At 33.4% G+C, this 24,928-nt stretch overlaps 1 protein-coding gene across 2 annotated transcripts; it reads right to left on the bottom strand.

The window, feature by feature from the left end:
* On the bottom strand, positions 1-24,928 carry PURA (purine rich element binding protein A). Of its 2 annotated transcripts, XM_058178980.1 has the most exons (3): positions 23,644-24,928; positions 3,384-3,449; positions 1-1,038 (listed from the first exon to the last, which is right to left on the bottom strand). In XM_058178980.1, the coding sequence occupies exon 1, from the start codon at positions 24,926-24,928 to the stop codon at positions 23,963-23,965; it is 966 nt and encodes a 321-aa protein (XP_058034963.1). In that variant the 3' UTR covers positions 1-1,038; positions 3,384-3,449; positions 23,644-23,962. The 2 variants fall into 2 exon arrangements, with proteins under 2 accessions (XP_058034963.1, XP_058034964.1); XM_058178981.1 differs by lacking the exon at positions 3,384-3,449.

The raw sequence follows: 24,928 nt of genomic DNA, 5'->3' as shown, positions 1-24,928 counted from the left end.
ACACTTTATATCGACTAGCAAATACATTGCTTGAGTATTCCCCTTCCCACAAAGGAAAATATTCTGTTTAAAAACAGATTAACTAATGGTATACATTCACTGTACAGTGAATGTATGTACAATTGACACTTTGATTTTCCTCATTTCTTATTCATTTAAAGTGCAAAAAGATATACATTTGATCAGCATTGCAAGACAGTGTCAATAGTAACTTTGGTCTATCAAGTGAAAAACTAGACAAAATTCCAATCTTTACCCTACTATTTTTTAGGAAAAAAGTAGAGAAAACAGACCTTGCAAGACAATCTTAAAAAAATAAATAAATTCCTTTTCACATTTAACTGAAAATATTTTCAACAAGAGAAATACTATTCTGAACAACGAAACAAGCATGTTTACAATTTATAATTAGTAGTTACACATAAACAGTGGCACAAGTACATACATCACAGAATGTCTGAACATTTCCCATTAGGGCAAAATACAACAGTTATGAGATGATATCCAGGCTTTATTCTGCAACTGAAGGATAGTAATTATTTACATAAAAATGCTTAGTTCAACATTCCAGTGTTCTAATGTGTGCACTCATACAGGTATATGGTTATTTAATAATTTCAGAAGTTACAGAAAAATATATCCAATGGAGCTTGGCACATCTAATAAATATTAACTAGCAAAAATATGCAGACAAGAGAAACATTGCTCTGATCTTTACAGAAAATTGACATGTGCAAAACATTCTATATCCAGAAAGGAAAGGTATTTAGGATTACTTTGCCCTGTCAAATCTTTCCATTCAAATACAATGATGTGCACCATTGTGAGAAAAAGGAAATCCCATTATTTTAAAAGTGGTTATAAATTTTAACAGTACCCCTATATTCAGATAGCAAAAGTCATCCAGCAGTCATTATTTCTCAAGAGACAATAACATTCTGAACTTCCTGGATTATTTGTGCAGGTACCTCATCTTGAGAAGAAAAGATTTTCAGAACAAGCACTGATTTCCAGAGTAGTTCCCATTATTCTTCTTACCTAGAAAACAGTTTGGAAATGTTTAAACTGTGCACAAGGTGCTAAAGCCTTGGAACAAATCCTACATTTGAGCCAAGTTCATTCTAAGAATTCAAGAGGGCAGAAAATTGGGAAGATCTCAAGCCCAAAGAATTTTAAAACTAATTCAAAATGATTTACTTTTAAACTATTGTTCAGTTTTTATTCTGTAAATTTGGAAGTGTCTTTCAATTTTTACTACCTTTCTGATGGCATCTATTCAAAAATATTTACAACCCCTGCTATTTTATTGGCCAGATTTGCACATAAAGGAGTAAAAAGCCTTCATATGGCAAAATAAACCATGTTAACTATTAGCAGTTTTTGGTTAAATGTGGCATAATCACTTTTGCTTCCTCCTCCTGATTGTGAGAATGAGAGAAAAAAATAGGAACAGGAATTTATTAATAGATTCTCATGATTATGATTAAATATGTCTAACAACAAAGGATTAGATGCCATCTTTAAGGGGCTAAGGTTGATTTATGAATACTGATTCATTTGAAAGCTTAGTTTCTGCTTTGCCTGCAGTGAAAAAAAATGTAACAAGAGCAAATTAGCTACAAAAGGCCTTGTTTGGGTGCTGCCATATATTGTCCTAGACCTAGCCTATCAAATCAGTATTTGAAACTTTAGTCTGACATTGTGAGCCTGATCATTGTGTTATTCACAATTTTAATTTACCTTGTTAACAGGCATTCAGTAAAGATATAAATCCACAAAGATTTAACAATATTGGGCTTAGAATTCCAGTTGTATGTATGTATCTATATATCTCTGATTCTCTATAGGGATATTTAGTATTGTGGGAAAAGTTTACACACAAAATTATCTCTTTCTAATTAAGAAACCTGAATACTGACAGAAATATAGTATGGAAAAGTGAAGCACATTTGAACAAAATTTAATTGGCATCAATTTGATTAAATATTGACAATATTACAAAATTACAATATTGACAGTAAAAAAAAAACCACGGCTGATATACCTAATTAATGACATCTTCTTTCAATTTGAAATCATGAAAGGAATTATCTATATAGATAAGGCTCTTAATATAGTATTTTGGGAACTTCTTGAATTGCACTGTAATTTATAGATACTGAAGATGTTTGACTTTTAAATAACTTATTTCAGATGAAACGTATACATTTGAATTCCAGAGAAGAAAGAGGAGTTCTCTTCAAGTCTTCTGAATGATTTGAAGATGGACCAGTGTCAATTGCTCAGATTAAAGTTGTGGCCAATAATATTGCACAATCATAATCACAAAAAGACAGCTGCAAAAGGGGAGGAAAATTAGTTTTCGACTGGGACAAGAAACTGTGAAAATTCAAGAATGAAAGGGATTTTGTTTAAAAGGAAGAATTGTGATATAAACAAATATGATAAATGCTACACAATTCTACAGGCCATCTCAACATTCACACAGCATGACAGCCTACATAGTTCCACCCATTTAATGTAATGCTTGAAATCATAAAAAGCATTATGCAGAGGAACATGGAATCCTAAACCCAATCACCAATATGTGAGATTCCCAATACATCCATGGGACTGCAGGCATTCAGGTATCAGAAGCAGATGACAAGAAGTGCATGAGGGTACTGTTGAAGTTACCAGTGCTCCATTGATAGAGACTATTTGATTTGTAAATTAAAAAGTATAGCTTGATATTGATACATGTTCTTTAAAAGCAAGAGTTAACGGAAAGAAGGGTACTGGCAGGTAATTTCAGTTAAGTATACTATAATAATATATCACCAATATTTCAAATGTTCAGAAAATATTGCAATATATTCAATATATTGAATTCAATAAATTCAATGTCATTCCATATTGACTAATCTTATTGCAGAATTGGCAACAATTTTATTGAAGTGCAATCCCACTTTTATTTAAATGATTCTGTAGAAATCTATTTCAAAATTCACTTAAAGCACAATCCTATTTTAAACTCAGTGCTTCATTATTACGTTAGCACTTTTTGGAATTATATGACGTTTAACATATACCAGTAAGTAGTGAATGCCCATCTAAGAATTTTGTTAAATGGTGACTAATTCACCCTGCAATTTTATATATTAAAGAACATTTAAGTTTAACGTTCTTCTGGACTTCAGTATAATTATTAGCTATATATAAAAATTTCTAAGATGAAAAGAATGCCCAAGCCTCCAGTCTGTACGTCTAACAAAGTTCAATTTTTTTAAAAAAATGGTGGCAAGCAGGAAAACAAAGAGAATACTCCATACTTTCCATAACCTGAAAAACAACAGAGTTTGTAAATAAGTGGGGAAGGACAGAAACAGGAAACGAAGACTGACCTTATAAACAAAGATATGTTTAGGGCTTCTGGTTTCAGGAATAAACCGATATTTACTGGTAAAAGTCTGCCAAAAAAAAAAAAATAGAAACACAAGATTACTGGTAAATATTGGTTTATATGGAAAAATTTTCAGTGTATTCCCCAGTTTCTACAGACTATTGCATTTTTAACTATTTTGTGTATCATTTTTTTAAATCTGAGAGAGAATGTGTGTGTGTGAGTCAGACAGAATATGGTGTATGGGGAATCTCAACAAAGTGTAATGCCTGGGTCTCTTTAACTGTCCCAAACCAGAAGCCTCGTGCTACTGAAAAGCAAGTAAACAAACTTTATTCAATAATATAAGCACTTTCCTTTCAAAATATTTTCACAAGGCCTGCTTACCCTGAGTAACATTTAAAATAAGCGTTTCTTTCTATGCAAAATTCAAAGATCATATTAGAATTATGAAAATACACTTTATGTGAAGGAAAAAACACACCATATATTAGACTTTTATATGAACATTGATTTTCCCTTAATGTACAAAGTAAGTCATGCTGGTTCATTTAAAAAAAAATCACGTCAGACCAAAACTTTTATTTGTGACATTAGATTTTCTATCACACATCATTTTGTCCATATTTGATTAGTCTTAATAAGAGTATCGCATGGCTGTGTATTCAGGGAAAATTATGAAGAATTATTTTTTTAAGAAATATATTCTTATTTATTTTGATATACTATTCTTTATTTTCAGATTAGATAGGTAATCCACATGGTAATACCCCCACTACTAAATTGGACATGATTTTAATACCTAAGAAAAGTACTTAATATTCAAATATTTAAAATAGACTGAATATCCTTAACATGTCAACAATACATTTCCAAAAAACAGATAATCAAATCAGATTTCTAGATCAGATTAGTTTTTGAAAATGTAAAATCAATATTCTTAACTGTTACACCGACTTCTTATTACCTACTGAGATAATAAAACAGCAAAGTGATTATAAACATTTTAATTATGCCATCATCTTCACTTTTATTGGAAATAGAAAACTAAGGATCCAGCTTTCATATCTTATTTCATATTTATATTTATCTTTTAATTAAACATTGCAGATTTGCAAAAAAAACCAACCCTACATTTCTAGAAATTGAAAATAAACTCCTCCTTTTTGTACATTATTTTACCTGCCTTTTCTTAGTATTGTGAAGGCATGCAACAATCTAACATGATAAGTATATTCTACACAAATACATGTCTAAATGTGTCTATCTCAGAAGATTGCATGTTGATATGCTCTAGGAGCAAAACAAAGAAGAGGGCTGATAAAGAGAACCTTGATTCTGAATTAATATATGTACTTGTAGGTAGTGCAAGTTTAACTTTTCAACAGATTAGTAGTTGTCTAGCTACTGAGAAAAAGTAAAATATTCTACTTGGAACCTTTGTTGTAAAGAAGCAAAATTTGCTCACTGCCCCACTGATATTAACCTAGATAAATCCTCTATGATGCTATAGTGGCATAATGTGGTTAAAAAACATTTTTCTTAAAATCTTGTCATACCTGGTGCAATCAAGATACATGGCCCACTTAGGGAGAAATTATAATTAATAGTCAGCTTTTAGAGAAGCAGGTAGATATTTCATTTCCAATGACATACCCCTTTAATTTTTCCTTTGTAGCAAAAGTCTTAAGAAGGATCAAAATTTACAAACCATGAGCCCAAGTTGCTTCTTAATGATTTTTTTTTTGGAGAATATAAATCCAGAGATTTAATTGAGACTGGGCAAATATATTTATCTGTTCAGAAAATGGAATCCTCAGATTAACTTTAAGCATACCTTTAATTTTCTTCTTCACTCTAGGGATTTGTACTCCTGGTAGATCTGGGGACATCAGGTAATTATTATTCATTTAATTATTCTTAAGAAAAAATGTGCAGTACAATGTCTTTAGCCACTATGATGGGACCACTGAGTCCCCTTATTGTGCGATGATGTGAGAAAGGGGAGACAACAACAGTGTAGTATATTGACTATAAGCAAGTTGTTGCTTGTGGTTTCAGCTATGGTAGAAAAAGGGGGTGACACATTTCCGCAATTGTCCAGGACATGAAATAAGCCAGAGGTGGATCCAGTTTTGGTAAATAATGGAAAAAAATAGGAAGGAGACAAGATTGGAATTATTCATCCCTTCTTTAAAGCCTATCTTCAAATTCAGTTATGTTATAATTATATATACTTATCTTCTATTCAATGACCTATTTGTCAAAATAATGAAAAGCAATGTATGATATTCAAAAAACAATCCATGCAAAAAGGAGCAAATGAAAAAAATGGGGCAGATATGACCCTCTAATGGATTTGTAAACTCTAAGCTTACAAATGTAAAGCTTGGGGGTTTTGCCTTAAAAGTATTTTTGTATCTCCACAAGGTAAAATAAAAACATTGAAAACATTTGTAAAAGAGATATTCATTGAGAAAAGAAAATTAGACAATATTATTGTACCCAAATCATATTGCAGCACGTATTTTAAATACTGAATTCAAGATAATGTGTTGCTTCTGTTAGCATTTCAATTGTGCATGGCTATGCAATCAATACATAGCACATGATTTCTGAAAAGCACTTTGAAATATTGCAAAATATAGACTATATCCATGAATGGCACAGGAGTACAATCTGCAAGTTTGTACCATGAGAACTTGCACTATGCTCCTGCATAGCATATATACTAATTCCTCTTGCTTTTCACTTGTCTTGGGTTCTTCCATCTTCTGCATCAACTGAAAAAGGAGGTTTGGACCAAGAAATAAATATATTAAATGTGTGATTTCTTCATATAATCTTCCATTTCTTGAAGATCACGAAGCACAAAGTGAAATGTAAAAATGAGAAACACCGGATCAGAACAGAAACATATTAAAAGTTTAAATAATTTATACAGTTATTTAGGGGAAAGGGTAATGGATCAAAACAGGAACCATATGGTAAGATTTTCAAAATCTATTTCAAATACCGTATGCAATTTTTTTACAATGAAGTCTCAGTTTTTATTTGCCAACATAATAGTTGAGAGAGAGAGAGAGGGAGAGAGGGAGAGAGAGAATTAAGCCTTTACCTTGCTGTCTAAGAATGCAAGGGCAAAGAAGACAATGCGTATAAAAGAAGGGATATGTAGCTCAAAGCAAGGTGGAGAAGAAGCCTGTGTAAATTTACTTAGTTATCTAATACACCTTCCTACTCCTATTTTCTTCACAACACCCTGTGAGAAGACTTGGGCTGAGTGAGAATGACTGGCCAAGATCACCCAGCTGATTTATACAAAGAGGAGGAATAGTAAAAAAGTGAAATTATTTGGAGTAAAGTAAATGTAGGAAAAAACCTAACATGACAGCAAGCTACAGTCACCATTCAGAAATAGCTATTCTCTGAAACAGCTGGAAAGCTTTCATTTGTTCTCAAGATTATGGACAGCAAAAAAAAAAAAAGGTGAGGAAGAATATGTTAGCATTATCACCTCCTATGTTTTAAATTTTATGTGCTTCCTTGGCTGAAATTTGCTTATTTAATTTAAAAACTTTTTGATTTCAAGTCAGAAATATGTGTGCCAGTTATTGGAATAGTGTTCTGTTTATTGAAGACAAGCTAATAAACATGAATAGTTTAACTAATGCAAATTACCTGTTGTTAGAGATAGTGGTAAGGACAGAGACAGACAACCTATAGCATTCTGATGTTGATAAACTATTGTATATATATAATACACGCACATATATAATACAAAATTAAAATATATAATATCTATAAATAATTGAACTAGCTCTGGTTCATTCGACAACTATATACCTGATTTAATCCCATTGCTGCTTAAAACTAATCTGAAAACAATTTATTATCAAATCCTATTTTTATTATCAAACCCTATCAAATTAATTATCAATAAATTTATTTATTGATAAAAAAATTATTATCAATTTATTATAAACCCTATCAAATCCCGCTCCTGTCAATAGCAGCGTCCCCCAAGGTAGCGTTCTGGGACCTACACTCTTCATATTAAACATTAATGACCTCTGTGACCATATTATAAGTAATTGTGTTCTCTTCGCTGACAATGTTAAACTATTTAACACTACCAACAATACGGCTACCCTCCAAAAAGACCTTGACTTTGTGTCAGAATGATAAAAAAACTGGCAAGTCCAAATCTCGACCAGCAACCGCTCTGTCTTACACATTGGAAAAAAGAATCAGAACACTAAATACAAACTCGATGGACATTACCTTGTAGATGACCCCCCCACCCCGTTAAAGATCTTGGAGTTTTCATATCAAATGATCTAAGTGCCAAAGCCCACTGCAACTACATTGCAAAAAAGGCTTTAAGAGTTGTAAACTTAATCTTGCATAGTTTCTTCTCCAGAAACATTACACTACTAACCAAAGCATATAAAACATTTGCTAGACCAATTCTTGAATACAGCTCGCCTGTCTGGAACCCATACCTCATTTCGGACATTAATACAATTGAGCGAGTTCAAAAATATTTTACAAGAAGAGTTCTCCACTCCTCTGAATACAATAAAATACCTTATACCACCAGACTAGAAATACTGGGTTTAGAAAATTTAGAACTCTGCCGCCTTCGATATGACCTGAGTTTAACTCATAGAATAACCTGTTACAATATCCTTCCTGTTGAACACTACTTCAGCTTCAATCGCAACATTACACGAGCACACAATAGATTTAAACTTAATGTGAATCGCTCCAATCTTGCCTGCAGAAAATATGACTTCAGTAATAGAGTTGTTAATGCCTGGAATTCACTACCTGACTCTGTGGTCTCTTCCCAAAATCCCCAAAACTTTAACCAAAAACTATCTACTATTGACCTCACCCCATTCCTAAGAGGTCTGTAAGAGGCGTACATAAGAGCACAAGCATGCCTACTGTTCCTGTCCTAATGTTCCCTTTGATTGCATCCAATTCGTATAGTTTTTCTTTTTTATACTTATGCTTATATATATCCTTATATGACATATACTTATTTCATGCTTACGCTTACATATACTATTGTGACAAATAAATAAATAAAATAAATAAAATTATACTTACTTTTAAACTATGTACTTAGTTTCTAAAAATGAAGCCTACACTTATCCTTGAAAAGTGATTAAAATGTATTATCAGACACTCTTACTAAATATGAAGAATCCATGCTTACCATGGATGTCAGAACTTATATGTTTTTATTAGATTTCTGTATCCAGCAGCATACAAATTAAAATAAATAATGTTGTTTCCAGGAATAAAAATTATATGGTTATTTCAGCAACTCTATTAAATGTGAAGACTCTACCATTATACCTATATTATACATCTGAGCATAAACTTCAGAATTAACACTGCCTCAAATAGTTTTCTGCAACATGAAATTCTGACATGAAAAAGGAAGAAATTGACAAATGTTCTTAACTGAACTTGTTCCTGTTACTTTCTTCCAAACCACCTGAAGGCCAGACAAGGAATAATAGATGGAAACTGATCAAAGAGAGAATCAAACTAGAAATAAGGGGAAATTTTCTGACAGTGAGAACAATCAACCAATGGAACAGAAGTTGCCTTCAGAAGTTGTGGGTGCTTCATCACTGGAAGTTTTCAAGAGGAGACTGGGCAGTCATCAGAAACAGTGTAAAGTCTCCTGTTTGGGTGGGGAGCTGAACTAGATGACCTATAAGGTCCCTTCCAACTGTGTTATTCTATTCTATTCTATTCTATTCTGTTCTATTCTATTCTAAATACAGAAGTTGTAATATAAATTATACACGATTCCCTTGTTTTTTCTGACAAATTAGCAAAAAAATGGCAACATTTTAGATAAGGAACAGTTTTCATCAAGAATGGCCAACATTTACCAATAATTTAGGTAAGGGAACCAATTTGATAAAAAGTATGGATTGCTTGTACGGCTGTGATACAAGAATATTTTATACAATACAATATACCAATTAAGAGGAAGATGAATGAAAAAATCCAAAATGTGTTACAAGAAATTAAATTGAAGGAGAAGGGACTCCAGAACTCACCAGAAGATTCTAACATACTTAATCAACTAAAAATATTGGAACCACAAATTTCTTACAAATTTCTTTTCCTTGAAAAGAAACTTAAATATACGAAACAATACTTTTTTGAACATGCAAATAAATCAGGGAGATGGTTTGGCATACAAACTAAAAAAACAGAAAAGAAGATGATAACCAAGCTTCAAGAAGGGAAAAGACTTACATCAGTAACCAAAAATTCAAATACTTTTTTTGAATTATTACACTAACCTATATAAAAACAAGATAGCTCTTTAGATACAATGGAGGAGTATACAACAAAAAATCTTCCTAAACTACAGGAAAACTACAAGCAAATTTTGAATAGTCCAATAACAACTTTCAAAATAATAGAAGCACTTAAAACAGCTAAAACAGACAAAGTTCCAGGACCAGATGGCCTATTGAGTGGACTCTATAAAATTTTTGAAGATCAATTATTTCTTCCAATGAAGGACTTAATGAATTCTATTTTACGGGGGAACCCTATATCAGACTCTTGGAAGGATGCCTACATTTCTTTAATTCCCAGAGAAGGATTGGATTTAACTTCTGTGAACAACTATAGGCCAATCTCTCTCCTTAATAATGACTATGACCTCTTTACATCTAGGATTATATACATAAAAGACCAGTGTTACTTCTTACCTAAAATACAACTAAAAGAGTAATTTTGAATATAATTGAATATTTACAACAATGTAGTGACAAACAGGTTGCATTAATATTTCTGCATTCAGAAAAAAGCTTTTGACAATTTAAACTGGGCATTTATGTTTAAAATAGTGGAAAAGATGGATTTTGGACTGGGCTTTATACAGGGTCTGAACTCCCTCTATACACTCCAGAAAGCTAGAATCATGGTGAATGGAGACTTTACAAAACCAGTTGAAATCCAGAAGGGAACAAGATGGGGTGTCCTTTATCCCTTTACTATTTATTCTAGAGTTGAAACTGTTAAATAAAGATATTAGACAGGATAACACAGCAAAGGACTGCACACATAATTACAAATTATGTGCATTTGCTGACAATTTGGTATTGACTGTGCACGACCTGTTAGAAAACATTGAACGTGTTATGAGAAAGATTAAAATGTTTGGAGAAATGGCAGATTTAAGAATAAATAAATCAAAGATGACAGTACTAAGAACATAAATGTGGCAGATCAGAAGAGATTGGAATTTAAAACTGGTTTTAAAGTTGTGAAAAAGCTACAGTACTTGGGGGTGACTCTTATTGAGGAAAATTCTAAGCTTTACAAAAACAGTTATGGTAAAATATGGAAGGAGATATAATTGGATTTAAATAGGTGGGCAAAATTAGATTTGTCATTAATGAGAAGAATCTCAGTAATTAAAATAAATATACTATCTAGAATGTTGTTTCTATTTCAGACTATACCAATATTTATTACAGATTCCACTTTCAAACAGTGACAGAAACATATATCTACATTTATTTGGAAAAATAAAATAACAAGAATTAAATATAAGTTGCTGTAAGATTTTAAAAACAGGGGTGGTCTGGGTTTGCCGGATTTTACATTATATTATAATGCTTGTTGTCAGGTATGGTTAAAAGATTGGGTAATTTTAAAAAATTCAACGCTGTTAAATCTCAAAAGGTTTTGGTTTGACATTTGGATGGCATGCCTATCTGTGATATGACAAAATCTAAGTTAACCCTGGCTTTACAATTTATTTTATTAGGCAACCGATTGCACATGTATGGTGGAAGTATGAAAGAAGATTAGCCGATAAAGTGTCAATTTGGCTATCATCTCATGAAGCACTATATAGAACAAAGATGATTTCAGAATGTAAATGAATGACATATCAACTTATTGATATTTGAAAAAGAGTGATTTAAGATAAAAACAAGAGAGCAATTAGTAAATGAAGGATTTGTTTGTGATTGGTTTAATTATTATAAAATTTTTGAAAGATTTAAACTTGATAAAAAAAATTTGTTTTCTCAGGAACTAAATCTGAATTGGACATTAATTTATGTTCTAGAGATGACCACGATTTCTAACATATATAAAATGCTACTCAGGATGAATCTAGAAGAGGAATGTGTTAAAGAGAGTATGGTAAAATATGCAAAAAAATTTGGGTATAATGCTAGATAAATGGAAGAATGTATGGACGAAGGGAATAAATTATAATTTGAAAGAAAACGCTTATAAAACGATGTATCATTGGTACTTGACCCCAGATAGACTAGCCAAAATGTATAAAGGGATTTCTAATACATTTCTAATGTTAGAAAAGTAGTCGAAATCGAGGTTCATTTTATCACATGTGGTGATCTTGCAAATATGTGAAAACATACTGGATAAACAATGACAGTGACAATGCAAAAAATATTAATGAACGCTGAAGCTTTTCTTTTAGGTATGATGGACAAGCCAATTGAAAAACCATTTGGGGAGATATTCTGTGAGGATTGTACTAGCCAAACATTGGAAAGAAAAACAGATGCTGACTGTTGAATAGATTTTGAAATTGACTAAATTAGTGGAGGTGGAAAATTATAATATAATATATAATAATATAATATAACAACAGAGTTGGAAGGGACCTTGGAGACCTTCTAGTCCAACCCCCTGCCCAGGCAGGAAACCCTACACCATCTCAGTCAGATGGTTATCCAACATTTTCTTAAAAATTTCCAGTGTTGGAGCATTTACAACTTCCGCAGGCAAGTCGTTCCACTTATTAATTGTTCTAACTGTCAGGAAATTTCTCCTTAGTTCTAAGTTGCTTCTTTCCTTGATCAGTTTCCACCCATTGCTTCTTGTTCTACCCTCAGGTGCTTTGGAGAACAGCCCGACTCCCTCTTCTTTGTGGCAACCCCTGAGATATTGGAACACTGCTATCATGTCTCCCCTAGTCCTTCTTTTTATTAAACTAGACATACAATTAATTGCTTTGATTAGAGATTATGGACTAGACATATATAAGAGTCTGGAAATCGTTTCTGGACTTTCTACGTGTTAAATATAATAACAGATGATTAACAGAGAGATTTGAAGACAGTGTAATGTTTAGCTCAACCTTTTTTTCAGCCAAGGTGGATCCTACATGTTAAATGTTAAATCCAATTGACCACTTTTCCCTCCTTTTTTGTATGCTTTTTTTTCTTTTTAGGTGTTGTTGTTAGGGTTGAATGTATGTTTTTGCTTTGTTTCATTTTGTTCATTTGTTTTACTATTCTGTATTTTATACAACATGATAAAACAATAAATTAAAAAAAGAAAAGAATGGCCTAAAGTTCAATGTAGCAGTGGAAATCTAAAAGTCATTTTTAGACTAACAGAAGAGGTGCGCAAGAAAAGCACCAGTATCACTAACATCCCAGTATATATAACTGAAAACAGATGTATTATTTTTAAATTTTTCATTATAAAAATCTTCCAAATACAGCACTTAACTGTTCCTTATAGGAATGGATGACAGGTATTCTTTGGATTAAAGCAAAGAAGTAAGCTAAAGGATATAACTTAACCTGAAACTAAACTAGAGTTCTTTCTGTTTTAATTATTCAACAAAATTCAAGAAACTAGTAACTTTTTTAATGGGATAAAATAATCCTAATTAAGGGTGGCAGATATTCCAGTGTCCTCAACAGTGGTCTTCAGGATGCTAATACTAATAAAAATGCTTAAAAATAGTAAATAATGGCATGTTAATAACTCAAGTTATTGTCTTCTAAAACATGTAATACAGGTTAAGTATACAATCATAATGAGTCCTCTTTAAAAAAAAATCTCTTAGGATATATCTAGATATACTTTCAATATATAATTTAGCACAGAAAAGCTGATCAAATTTGAGAAGAAAATGAGAAATAAGAAAATGATTATTAATTATAAATTTCAGAATTTTGCTTTGACCTTTTCTCCAATTTGATGAAATTCTGAAAGTTTCTATTTCCTAATATTAGTATTCTTTTCAAGGTATCATTTCAAATATTACTATCCTATTTGTCAACCATTATCTTTTAAAATGGCCTTGTTTAAAGATATACAAGGTAGTCCTCAATTTACAACAATTAGTTTAGTGACTGTTCAAAGTTATAATGGCATTGAAAATAGTAACTTTTGACAATTTTTCACACTTATGACCATTGCAGCATCCCCATGGTCACATGATTTACATCCAGATGCTTGACAACTGGTTCATATTTATGACAGTTGCAGTGTCCCGGACCCGTGACCATCTTTTGCGACCTGACAAGCAAAGTCAATGAAGAAGCCAGATTCACTTAATAACCATGTTGCTAATTTAACAACTGCAGTGATTCGCTTAACAAATGTGAGAAAGTTGTAAAATGGGGCAAAACTCACTTAACAAATTTCTCACTTAGCAGCATAAATTTTGGATTCAATTGTGGTAATAAGTTGAGGACTACCTATACAAGGAGTGCATCAATGTAAAAGCACTTTTTCTTTTTGATTCCATGTAGCCAGATATCATATTATATGCAGATCAGATCACTACAGCTTGCTCAAAAAATCATGCCTAAAAATTCTGACTTAATGCAGTGTAAATTCAATAAATTACAATACAATGTCATAGCTAAAACAGTGTAACTGTAAATTAATAAACATTTATAAACTTTTGTTCTTATCTACTTCCCAAGAATAGTAACTTCTTTTGTGTACCCTTATGAACCAAACTGTGATTTTTATGTACTTATATTGGATAGTTACAACATAGGTAAGAAGTAGTCTCTCAAAACAAGAATCCATCCCATTATAATAACAGGGAGCGCTGCTTAAGAACACAAACTATTATACATCATTTTCCTATAAAAACATGCAGGCAAAAATCTAAGACAAAGATATTAATGCTAAACAGATATGTCATAGTTGTTTAGAAGTCATAGGGAACTACCATTGGCACCTATGGGAAGGAGGTTAAAAAGTCAAGATGATGTGATGACAGTACTATATAAAAGAGCTGGGGCTTTCATCATGCTGCCATGACTTTTGATATCTCACCATGGATAGTACTGAGATGTGTCCTGTCTTTCCTTTACTATAGCAGATAAATTTATAGGAATGAAGGAATGACAAACAATATAAACTGGCAACTGCATTAAAGTACAGTGCACTAGTCCTTGATCACTAAAAAACATGACAGACTTGACAAAACAAAAACAATGGCCTCAAAACAGGATGAGAAAAAAAGTGTCAAACATTTAACATTAGAAAATTATTCAAATTCAAATTAGACATTTTGAAAGAAATTTGACTATTTTTGAGATAGGCCTTGAATTGATAAGAAACAGCCTTTGTTATTCTGCATAATATGTTTATACAACCTTACACCTTGTTATTGAATGTGCCAAACAGAATCAATTTTAGGGATAAATGAATGTGTTGTATTTTTATTGTAAAAACAAGAGAGAGAAGATGATAAAAATGTATTCACATACCAAAATAATATTGATTGTTCTGGGAACCACAAAAATGGAACAGGACACGTGATATTTAATAAAAGTTTTGATCACATCATTCCTAATATTCAGATACCTGTGAGGCTTTTTATCCTCTTTTTTCATTCATTCTTACTAAATATTGCATATATAATTTGATTTTATATAATTGTTTTGTGTCTACCAAGTAAAACCACTGAGCCAGAATGTCCTTTCCTAAGCAACAAGGATTTACCTTGATTGGCAAATGAAAACTAACAAAGGACCAATTTCTCCAGAAAATAAAGAACACTTTGAAATAAAGTATTTTACTTTTGACAGCCAATACAGTACCTTTAACTTAGAAAGTTAATTTCACAGGACCAAGCTTTATTTAATGAAAATATATAGACATTTACAAGGTTCTTTTTGACAGGCAGTAGACAATTTGGTTTATATTGGACAAAAATTCTATAACTGTCAGTTAAAATGGCCAGTGAAATGGATAACACCAGTAGCTGTGATCAAAAATATCTGGAGAACATTAAAACCATTAATTCTTCTATTAAGCATGGAATCTGAAAAATGAACATGACTTTAAAATACAAGCAGTATGATTTTTAGTGGAGCATGGAACTAAAATAATCTCAGAGGATTCACTTGTTTCAGAATGGGAATAACATGCATTCGTTTTCTAAACATTCAATAAGACCTAAATATCATTTTTAACATAGACTGCAGCTTCCATTAATCTAAGGGCAGATTCAATATATGAGTTATGTCAATAGTAAAACTACTAGAGATGTCAAATCATCACTCTAGTAAACTACTAGAGTAGTCAAATGACTGTATAAAATGGCCAATCAAATGGAAACTAGCAGTGTTAGATAGAAATCTTCTGCAAAGGTCAGGGTTATGATGCATTAATTACAAAAGTTATACCCGCTGTGTTTTCATTTAAAAGACCAGAAAAAGGATTGAGAAGGAAAATATAGCTATACTTGGAACTCAATCCCATTATCTCATATAAAAAATAAAATATACTCAGTACATTCATGGTTTTTATCAAAACAAAGTAGAATTTTAAGATAGAAATTCCAGAAATGTGCATTGAATTTTTGTAGACAGCAGTTGTTCTATTACAGCCCTCTGCAGTGATTTTTTCAGTTTTTAGGAAACAGATTGCTGTTAACCACACAAGGTAAAATATATGCCTCCTGTAACGAAAGTGCTAGAAGGGTACTTTTTCTAAGTTTTAAAAACTTAGAATTTAATTTTTTAAATCCCTTGAGGGGCTTCATGCTATCACGTGCATTGCCAATAATATTTCTTCCTTGGGAAAAAAAATAGATGTCAATTTTGTTTTGCCTTTTCACTATTTAAAGAGTACTGTAGATAGTTAGAGGTAACATTATTTTAATCCTTCCTGCAAGACTATGTACAACTAGGGCGAGTTTCATTCAATTTCTCAAAATAATATGCAGAGGATTAAGCTTATTTATAACTTAAAATACATGAACAGATATGACAGGAAAATTCCCAGTCTTTATAGATTTTGAAAAACTTCTTTAGCTTTTATTTGAAAAACTTCTTAGCTTTTTTTAAAATAGGAAAAGTTGTTTCAGAGGCAAAAATATGCTGTTTGCAGCACTTTTAAAGAATCTTGTAATATGGAAATAAGTGGATCCAAGTACATGATTCATGCGTGCTATGCTACAATGTGATTTATATGATTTCTGCTTATTGTATTGGAGTTCAGTCCTTATATTATTCTCAGTGCATCATGATTAAACAATCAGCACTTTTAACAAGTTGTGTGGACACAGATTTTCATGACCATTAAGAGCACAAGTCTTTCACTGCTCAAACAGGAGCTTTCTATGCTGCACAGTATGCTTCTTTTCAAACTGAATTAAGTTTCATAAATAAACTTAATTTGGCACTTTTCAGAGATTGGCACTGAAATGAAGGAAAAGGTAGTGATCTAACTGAACATATTTTATTTCCAGCAGCACTTTTTGAGAAGTAAGACTAAAGATGTAAGAGTAAAAAAAAGAAAGAAAAGATTATGCTAGCATTTAAGTGCACGAGTGCCAGAATTTCCATGCTCAGCTTTCTTAAACAATTCAGACTATGGTCTAATTCTTATATCATGCTAAGCAATTATATATCTGATAACAATATATTGAAGACACACATTTGTAAAAGAAAGACATTGAGAACAAGGGGAAAGATCTGGTAGATTAGCAGTTTCTCACCTGAAACAACTCAAACACTATTATTTCAATTATTAAGAATGCCCATAGTAAAGTATTGTGCAAAAATATACTGTTCAATGACTTAATAAATCAAATATTTTTTACTGTTAAATATGCAATACTAAGTAGCAGAGGAAGAAATATTTAGTAAATATAGTCCTTCCTAAAATGACAATTTATCTACCCAAGAAACTGTAAATTTTTTTGTAATGTTTTAATATATGAATAATCCAATATAATAGAATATATGAAGCTCAGGGTAGAATTATGGAGTTTTTGGTGCTCTCTGAGGTTGGTTGTTTGCTTGCAGATGTGTCATGACCCAACTAGGTAACATAATGTCCGCAAGCAAACAATCAACTCCAGAGAGCACCAAGAACTCCAAAGAACATTGCAGTATTATGCATATTAACCTAGAATATGCTGAGCTGCCTTTTTATGACTTGGGACCACGCTTAGCATACTTGGAAAGTGGGGCTGAGAACTACAGAGGACAGAGCAAAGCAACTATTAAAGTTGTGGACAGGGCCAAATATTTTGGCATTTCTTTATTCGTCTTTCATGGGTATTAATTTTCTCTTAATCCTCTATTAAGGTTTACTTTTCTTTTTTAAATTTCCATCTCCCAGTAGTAAGAAATTATACTGCTGATTGTTTAGAGTTGCCCACTCGATTAAAGAAAAGCCTGAGATTCTTATTGCCAGGAAAGCATTAGGGAACCTTAGCTAGAAGATTCATCTTTATAGAAAGCTTATGTTATACAGGTAGCCCTCGGCTTATGACCACAACTGAGCCCACAATTTATATTGCTAAGCAAGACATTTGTTAAGTGAGTTTTACCCCATTTTATGATCTTTCTTCCCACAGTTGTTTAGTGATCACTGCAGTTGTTAAGTTAGTAATACAGTTATTAAATGAATCTGGGTTTCCCATTGACTTTGCTTGTCAGAAGGTCAAAAAAAGTGAACACATGAGCTTGGGGCACCACAACGATCATGAATATGAGTCGGTTGCAAACTGTCTGAATTTTGATCATGGGGATGATGCAACAGTTGTGTGAAAAATTGTCATGTTATTTTTTTCAGTGATGTAACTTTGAATGGTCACTCAATGAATTCTTTTAAGTCAAGGGCTACCTGTAAAGTATACATATTATCTATAGATGTGCACCTTTCTTTAACTTAGTGGTCTCCAGATGTGTTGCACCTACAACTTTCTGGGAATTCTTGGTTTTATAAATCTATAAATCTAACATGTATTTGTGCCTAGAGGGTATCAAATTGGAGGAGGTTATTATACAGAGTATAAGCACTGATACTAGAAAGTACAATGCCCAGAAGGAAGATAGGCAGGAGAAGTAAGATTCTACTGTAAATTTATAAAATAAAAAATACGTTAGAAATCAAACATACCTGAGATTTAATTTTAAACTTGAAATGTCAATGTCCCAATGGTGCTTTTCCAAAAGGCAAATCGACTTTCTTGATTTTTTTTCGTTGATGTTTCACTTCTCATCCAAGAAGCTTTTTCAGTTCTAACTGACTGGTGGGGAATGGTAGGATTTATATTCTTGCCAGACATCTGGTTGTTAGCACTCTGAGGGTCTGTTGTTAGCTCTCTGAAAGTTGTTAAAGCCACTTGAGGGTTTATCTGTATCAGTATTTTCTGTGAAAAAAATCCAAGAAAGTCCAGTTGCCTTTTGGAAAAGCACCTTTGGAACCACCATGACCTGGATGATTTAGAATCCCCACAGACATTTGAAATGTCAATACAATTATTCTAATTCACTGAAACTAACTTTTTGATAATAACAGTGCATTATGGGATCATCAGTTATTCTTATATAGTATTACTACTACTACTACTTTTTTAGTTTACTTCTAGATCGCTAAGACACCAAATCAAATTAATTCTGATTTCTGAGACATAATATGACACTAAAACATAACTATCACTGATTCCAAACATATAGGAACTGTTGGTTAAATGAAGTCCTGAATGAGATGAAAAAACTGGTTTGTCACGGATGAGGCAGGGACTCATGTTGTAATTTCAAAATTCTTAAAGCCATAAGTAGATGACTGAAACACTGAAAGTAAACTGGACATGTAAACGTATCTAATTTGTGAAGTTAATGTTTATCCTTAATCTTGGTAACATAACTATCAGACCCAGGCATTCTTTATTTTTTAGAAAAAAATATGCCACTAGAAAGTAAAAAGAAATGAAACCAGTGAGTACAACTGAAATAGACACACTGATTTTTATTGCAAATGTACTATATCATACACATACACATCTGTGTATGTGTATGTATATATATATATGTGTGTATGTGTGTATCTATATCTATATACATATATCTATATATATATATACACGGATACACATACATTATTAATGAAAGTACAAAATAAAAATTACTTTAAATAAATAAAATAAAATAGATAAAATATTGTTTTATTGGAAAATAGTTATAAAATATAATCATCCCTTGCAGGAAGATTATTTCAAAAGTGTTATCTACCAATTCAAAATGGATTTGTTACTATTGGTCAGCATGAAAAGTCATGCACTGGTAACTAGTATGTACCTGTTACTGCAGAAATCCCATCTAATTAGATGACTATATACAATAATTTACACAGCTTTGGCTGTTAAGAGCAGTGTTACAATGTTTTAAAAGTAAAAAATGTTGTTCTTTTGAATTGATATTTCTGGCCTACTATAGGCACACAAATGTTCTTCATTGCTGGAAATGATGGCTCTTGTCTGCATAATAGACAGATGTACATTTTACAAAATACTGATTGGGTATTTTTTGTTTATACTCGTCGTACTTCTCAAAGAAAGCTACATAGAATCAGGTGCAGTCCCTGAAATGATACTTTAAAAAGTGACACTGTCAAGTATTTTTATGTTTACATTTTTGTAGATTTTCCATTATCTGCATGCAAAAGTTGCTTACACCTTTTATTCTTGATAGATTAATAAATGTTGCATTCCCTATTTTTGCCCTTCTCTGCTAATTTTTTCTAGCACTCAGAAAATTTCTGCTCTACAGTGAATATTATTTTTTAATTACTTTAGCTCCCCCTTTGGCTGAAAATGGCATTTTACAGCATACAATAATAAAGAGGCATGAATCAACAGTGTCTAATTTTAACTCATTTATTTAATTTCTCAGACAGAGCAACTTAAAAAAAACAAGTGGAATTAAAATGAACACAATTGCCATGCTGTGATAGTCTGAAAGGGAGATCATATTTTAAAAGTTACTTGACAGTGCCCCTTTCATTTAAAAATAAAACAAAAACAGACTTATGTTTATATTGCAGTGGATTTCAAGTTTTCTTGCATTTCATATAAAATATCATTATGACTGTGGATCTTTCCTACAAGACACTGAAAACATATTCAGGAAAAATAAGGCATGTTTTCCAAAAGCTGGATGCTTGGCACATTTGAACATACTGTTTTTAAAATATCAAATATGATCAAATATACCATTACTTTTATTCATCTGGCCTTTAAACAATATTCTCTCACTATTGCTTATTTTAATTGTGAGTTATTGTACCTTTATTAGGTACTGAGCACCTCAACTGGAAAAACATGAATTCAAATCAAGGTAATTTATGGTTCAAATAACAGCATATTGAACAGGTCTTAAAGTATCTAGTGTGCCTATGGGGGGAAAAAAGATTCTTCAACTTGGGACACCAAATTCTACTGGAACTGGACTAAGATATAATAAAAGGAGAATTATAAAAGTCACATGTCATCTTGTTCCATCATATAAGGCAGGGATCTCCAACCTTGGCAACATTACGACTTGTGGACTCCCAGAATTCCTCACCCAGTGCATGTGCTGGCTGAGGAATTTTGGGAGTTGAAGTCCAAAAGTCGTAAAGTTGCCAAGGTTGGAGACCCCTGATATAAAGAACTGAATTCTCAGATACACAGACCAGGAAAAGATTTTTGAACTTTGACTCTCAGGAAAGAGGCACAAACAAAATATATATTTGTTGACTAAAATAACTTTAACATTGCCTGGAATCAGACAACAGATTTAGAGGGTCAAAGATGGTAGGTATGTACCGTCATTCTAATTTTGCCTTTGATAAACATACATTTGTTATGTTATACAAATCTGGTCACAGGCAACAGTGGGGCAAATAAAATGTACGATCACACCCTGAGAAGCAAAGTACTCACTTAAACTTTCTTTACAGGCCTATTGTCTATGTCCATTCTAAAACTGAGTTGAGTAGTTTGCTGTTACACAAGTTTAATCTAATTCAAATGGAACAAGACTGTCCCTCTCCCCATACAAAACAAGTTATTGCTAAAAACAACACTTCTGCCAATCCCTAGAATTAAAACTTTAGACACTGTAGGGAATAGTGGAACTTACAAACAAATTAGCAAAAATTAAAACATTTAAGCTTTTCAACTACCTACAGCATGGAAAATGCAGTCCTTTCTACATCACAGTTCAAATACAGTATGAAACCGCCTACAAGTGCTCCAATTAAAACAAAGCAAATCTAACACTCAATGTTTTTACATGCGGCCGAAAAGATTGTGCACCATGGAAGCTTACTTATTCCTTATGGAAAAGTGCATCTTAGAAAACAATTGTAATAAATTCCAGTGATTCTAAAAAAATTTCCTAACCATATAATATTATTGCACATTTGGTGCTATATAGACACCATTAGCAAATATATTTAACTAGAAATAAAGGATATAACTGAAACAGATTTGTCTTAATAACTTATAATACATCTGTAAAGAAGGGGATTATTTTTAACCAAACATACATTTCTTTTGAACCATCATTGTCTTACCTAGACCCAATCTCTTACAATCAATGAGAACCAAAATACAGTTCTGTTCCTACAGGTAGAATTTCCTACACACAGTAGTTAAATCCATACTGATAAATTTTTCAAAGTAGTTTAGAAAATGAATACACTCAGAAACTCAAGAATCAATAAGATTCTTGTTTTGTCCATTCTTCCTACAGAATTCCAACTATTTTTTCTATGTTTTAAGGCATCATTTATTGTTTTTCACTTGCAATGATGATAGTCATGCAGCAGTTTAATGATAAAAATATATTAATATTTTACTATACAGCAGCAAGTAGTTAGTCAATTAAAAGCACAAACATTTTAAAGAAAAATCTGTAAAAGTATATTACTACAAATAATTGCAAGTTGGAGAACACTTCCAGAAAGGTTAGTATTCTCACAGACTATTTTTATACTTTACAGCTTTAATATATATCACACAAAGTACATAATTATAACTGAAGGTTTGCACACTTGGGGGAGGAGTCAATACTACATGAATAAAGTATGTAGCCAGTAATAACTAGCACCACAGCTACATGAAAATTTCTTTACAACACACCAACTTGGCTTTTACTTTTAAAGGAAATTCAAATCCATGGCTCAGTAGGATTACACCATAATCATGTTGAACTGATGTCTACGACAGGCCTACACAAGTTAGTTAGCACTAACATAAGCTGGAGTTTTGACTGAGACTGTGAACAAATAAAAATAGTGCTAGTGGCCACACAAAAAACCCTTACCACCTGTTGTTGAAAAAAAAAGGCATACTGAAAATCGCTGCATGTTAAAGTACTTTAAGTACACTTCATAAAAATATATATATTATGAACAATACAATTACATCTCATATACACAACAATGACAAGATACCTACTTAGTTGTAAACCAAACAGGTGCAGAAAAATATGGGAGATCATTTCTCTCTCTCTTTTTACTATTTGAATAACTTTGGTTCAAACCATAAAAATCACAAGTTAGCAAATTTCATTTAAATGCCTTTTTAATATTTTTCTTTATGTTCACAGAAGTTTCACTGACCATTTTATATGCTTAAGGTCCAGATGCAATGCATATTGTATAAAAGAGAGCACTTATTGTTTACCTTGCATGAATTAAACCTACGTACCTTTTAACTCTACAGACTTCTGCATAACATTTAGACAAAGCTCAGACACACAGCATGCCTAGCCCTCATATATATATACACATCTCTAATCACAGGTATATAGGGTGTCAAATATACTATAATAACCTCCATGAAAGGTTTTGAAATTTGGTAACAAAATGAGAAGAAAAACTAAAAATATTATTTTACGTGTTCTAAAATATCTCTTTTTTGTGCTAAAGTCAAATGTTAGCTCAACATGAAAAGGACATTTTCTCTTTTTTAATATAATTCAGCAATATTTTAATCTTGACCATTTTTGCAAACACTTTTTTTAATAATAATAGCTTAAACGTGTACAAAAGTTCTTGGTTAATTAGGGAAATAAACACTCAGTTCTTTATATTTTTTTAATCAAGTAGGAAACACAGTTCATCTTATATAATGTTATTACTTTTTTTGTAATTTTTTTGTTTGTTTGTTTTTAGCAGCTGCTTACTGTTTTATACGATGAGCAAGAGTGGAAGGAACAATCCAGCGATGGGGTGGAGAGAAAGAAGTTGCTTGCTCGGCTGTCAGTTTTGGTGGTGGATAGGTAGATGGTGCTCCCCTTGGAGTTATAACAGGTATATTTAACGGTATGCATTATTTTCGGCTTGTGGATGTTGGTTTTCTCTCTCTTTCTCTCCCTTACAGTATAAAGTCTTTCTCTGTGTGTTGTTGTCATTATTACCAGTGTCTCTGTGCAGCAGGGCAGGGAGGAGGCAGCCAAACGGGAAGGAGGGATGTGGAGAGGAGGGAGGAAAGATAGATGGAGATCAATCCTCCTCTGGCTCCTCCGCCTGCAGCAAGGCTCCGGGCGGGCCAGTGGGGATAGCGGTGCTGCTGCTGATTTCGGTCTCTGGCTGCTGCTCTGTTCCGCCGGAGGAGGAGGAGGATGCGGCGGCGGCGGCGGCCCGCTTGTCTCTCTGCTTCTCCTGGATCTTCTTCATCTCGTCCGAGTACTTGCAGAAAGTGTGTCCGAATTTGGCCCACACCTTGTAAGGGACGGTGATGGAGTTGCGGTAGGTGGGCTTGACCTCGCTCACCCGCATGAAAACGCCGTACTTGTTGGAGCCCACGTCGAAAAAGAACCGCTTGTTATCCACCGTCAAGGAGGTGCCCTCGGGCAGCTCGGCCGGCTCCTCCTCCACGCCGTAGTCGTCGATGAGCTTGGCCAAGGCGTCGCGGAACTCGATCAACCCTTGCGCTGGCAAGGCGATGGTCTGGCCCTGTGTGGAGCCGAGGCCTGGGCCGCGGTTGACTGTCTGGCGGATGCGCAGGAATCGCCCGCGCTGGTTCTCCTTCAAATCCATGTAATACTTGCGGTTCTCGCGCACCAGGAATTCGCTTTTCAGGGCCCGCCGGGGCTCGTCCGCGGCCTGCGCCAGCTCCGGCGGTTGGCTGGGCCCCAGCTGCGCGTAGTGCTCGATGAAGTCGCCCAGATAATCGCGGAACTCCACCGCCACTGACATCGAGAGCGTCAGCCGGCTCTTGCTGCCTCCCGCACCCACCTCCGCGATCTTCAGGAAGCGGCCCTTCGCGTTCTGCTTGACGTCCAAGTAGAAGCGCTTGTTCTGGATGTCCACCCGCTTGGAGGCCAGCTCCTGCGTCTCGTGCTGGAGGCCCACCCCGCCGCCGCCGCCGCTACTGCCGGGCCCGCCGCCCCCCCCGCCGCCAGGGCCCGAGCCCGGCGCCCCGCCGCCGCCGCCGCCCTGCTCGCTGCCGCTGTCTCTATCCGCCAT

The sequence above is a fragment of the Ahaetulla prasina genome, chromosome 3 (assembly GCF_028640845.1).
Source record: "Ahaetulla prasina isolate Xishuangbanna chromosome 3, ASM2864084v1, whole genome shotgun sequence".
Lineage (NCBI taxonomy): Eukaryota > Metazoa > Chordata > Lepidosauria > Squamata > Colubridae > Ahaetulla > Ahaetulla prasina.
This window is presented reverse-complemented; position numbering and strand designations above follow the sequence as displayed.

Excerpts from the sequence above, each read along its gene's own strand:
- PURA (XM_058178980.1), bottom strand. The coding sequence starts at position 24,928 with ATGGCGGATAGAGACAGCGGCAGCGAGCAGGGCGGCGGCGGCGGCGGG.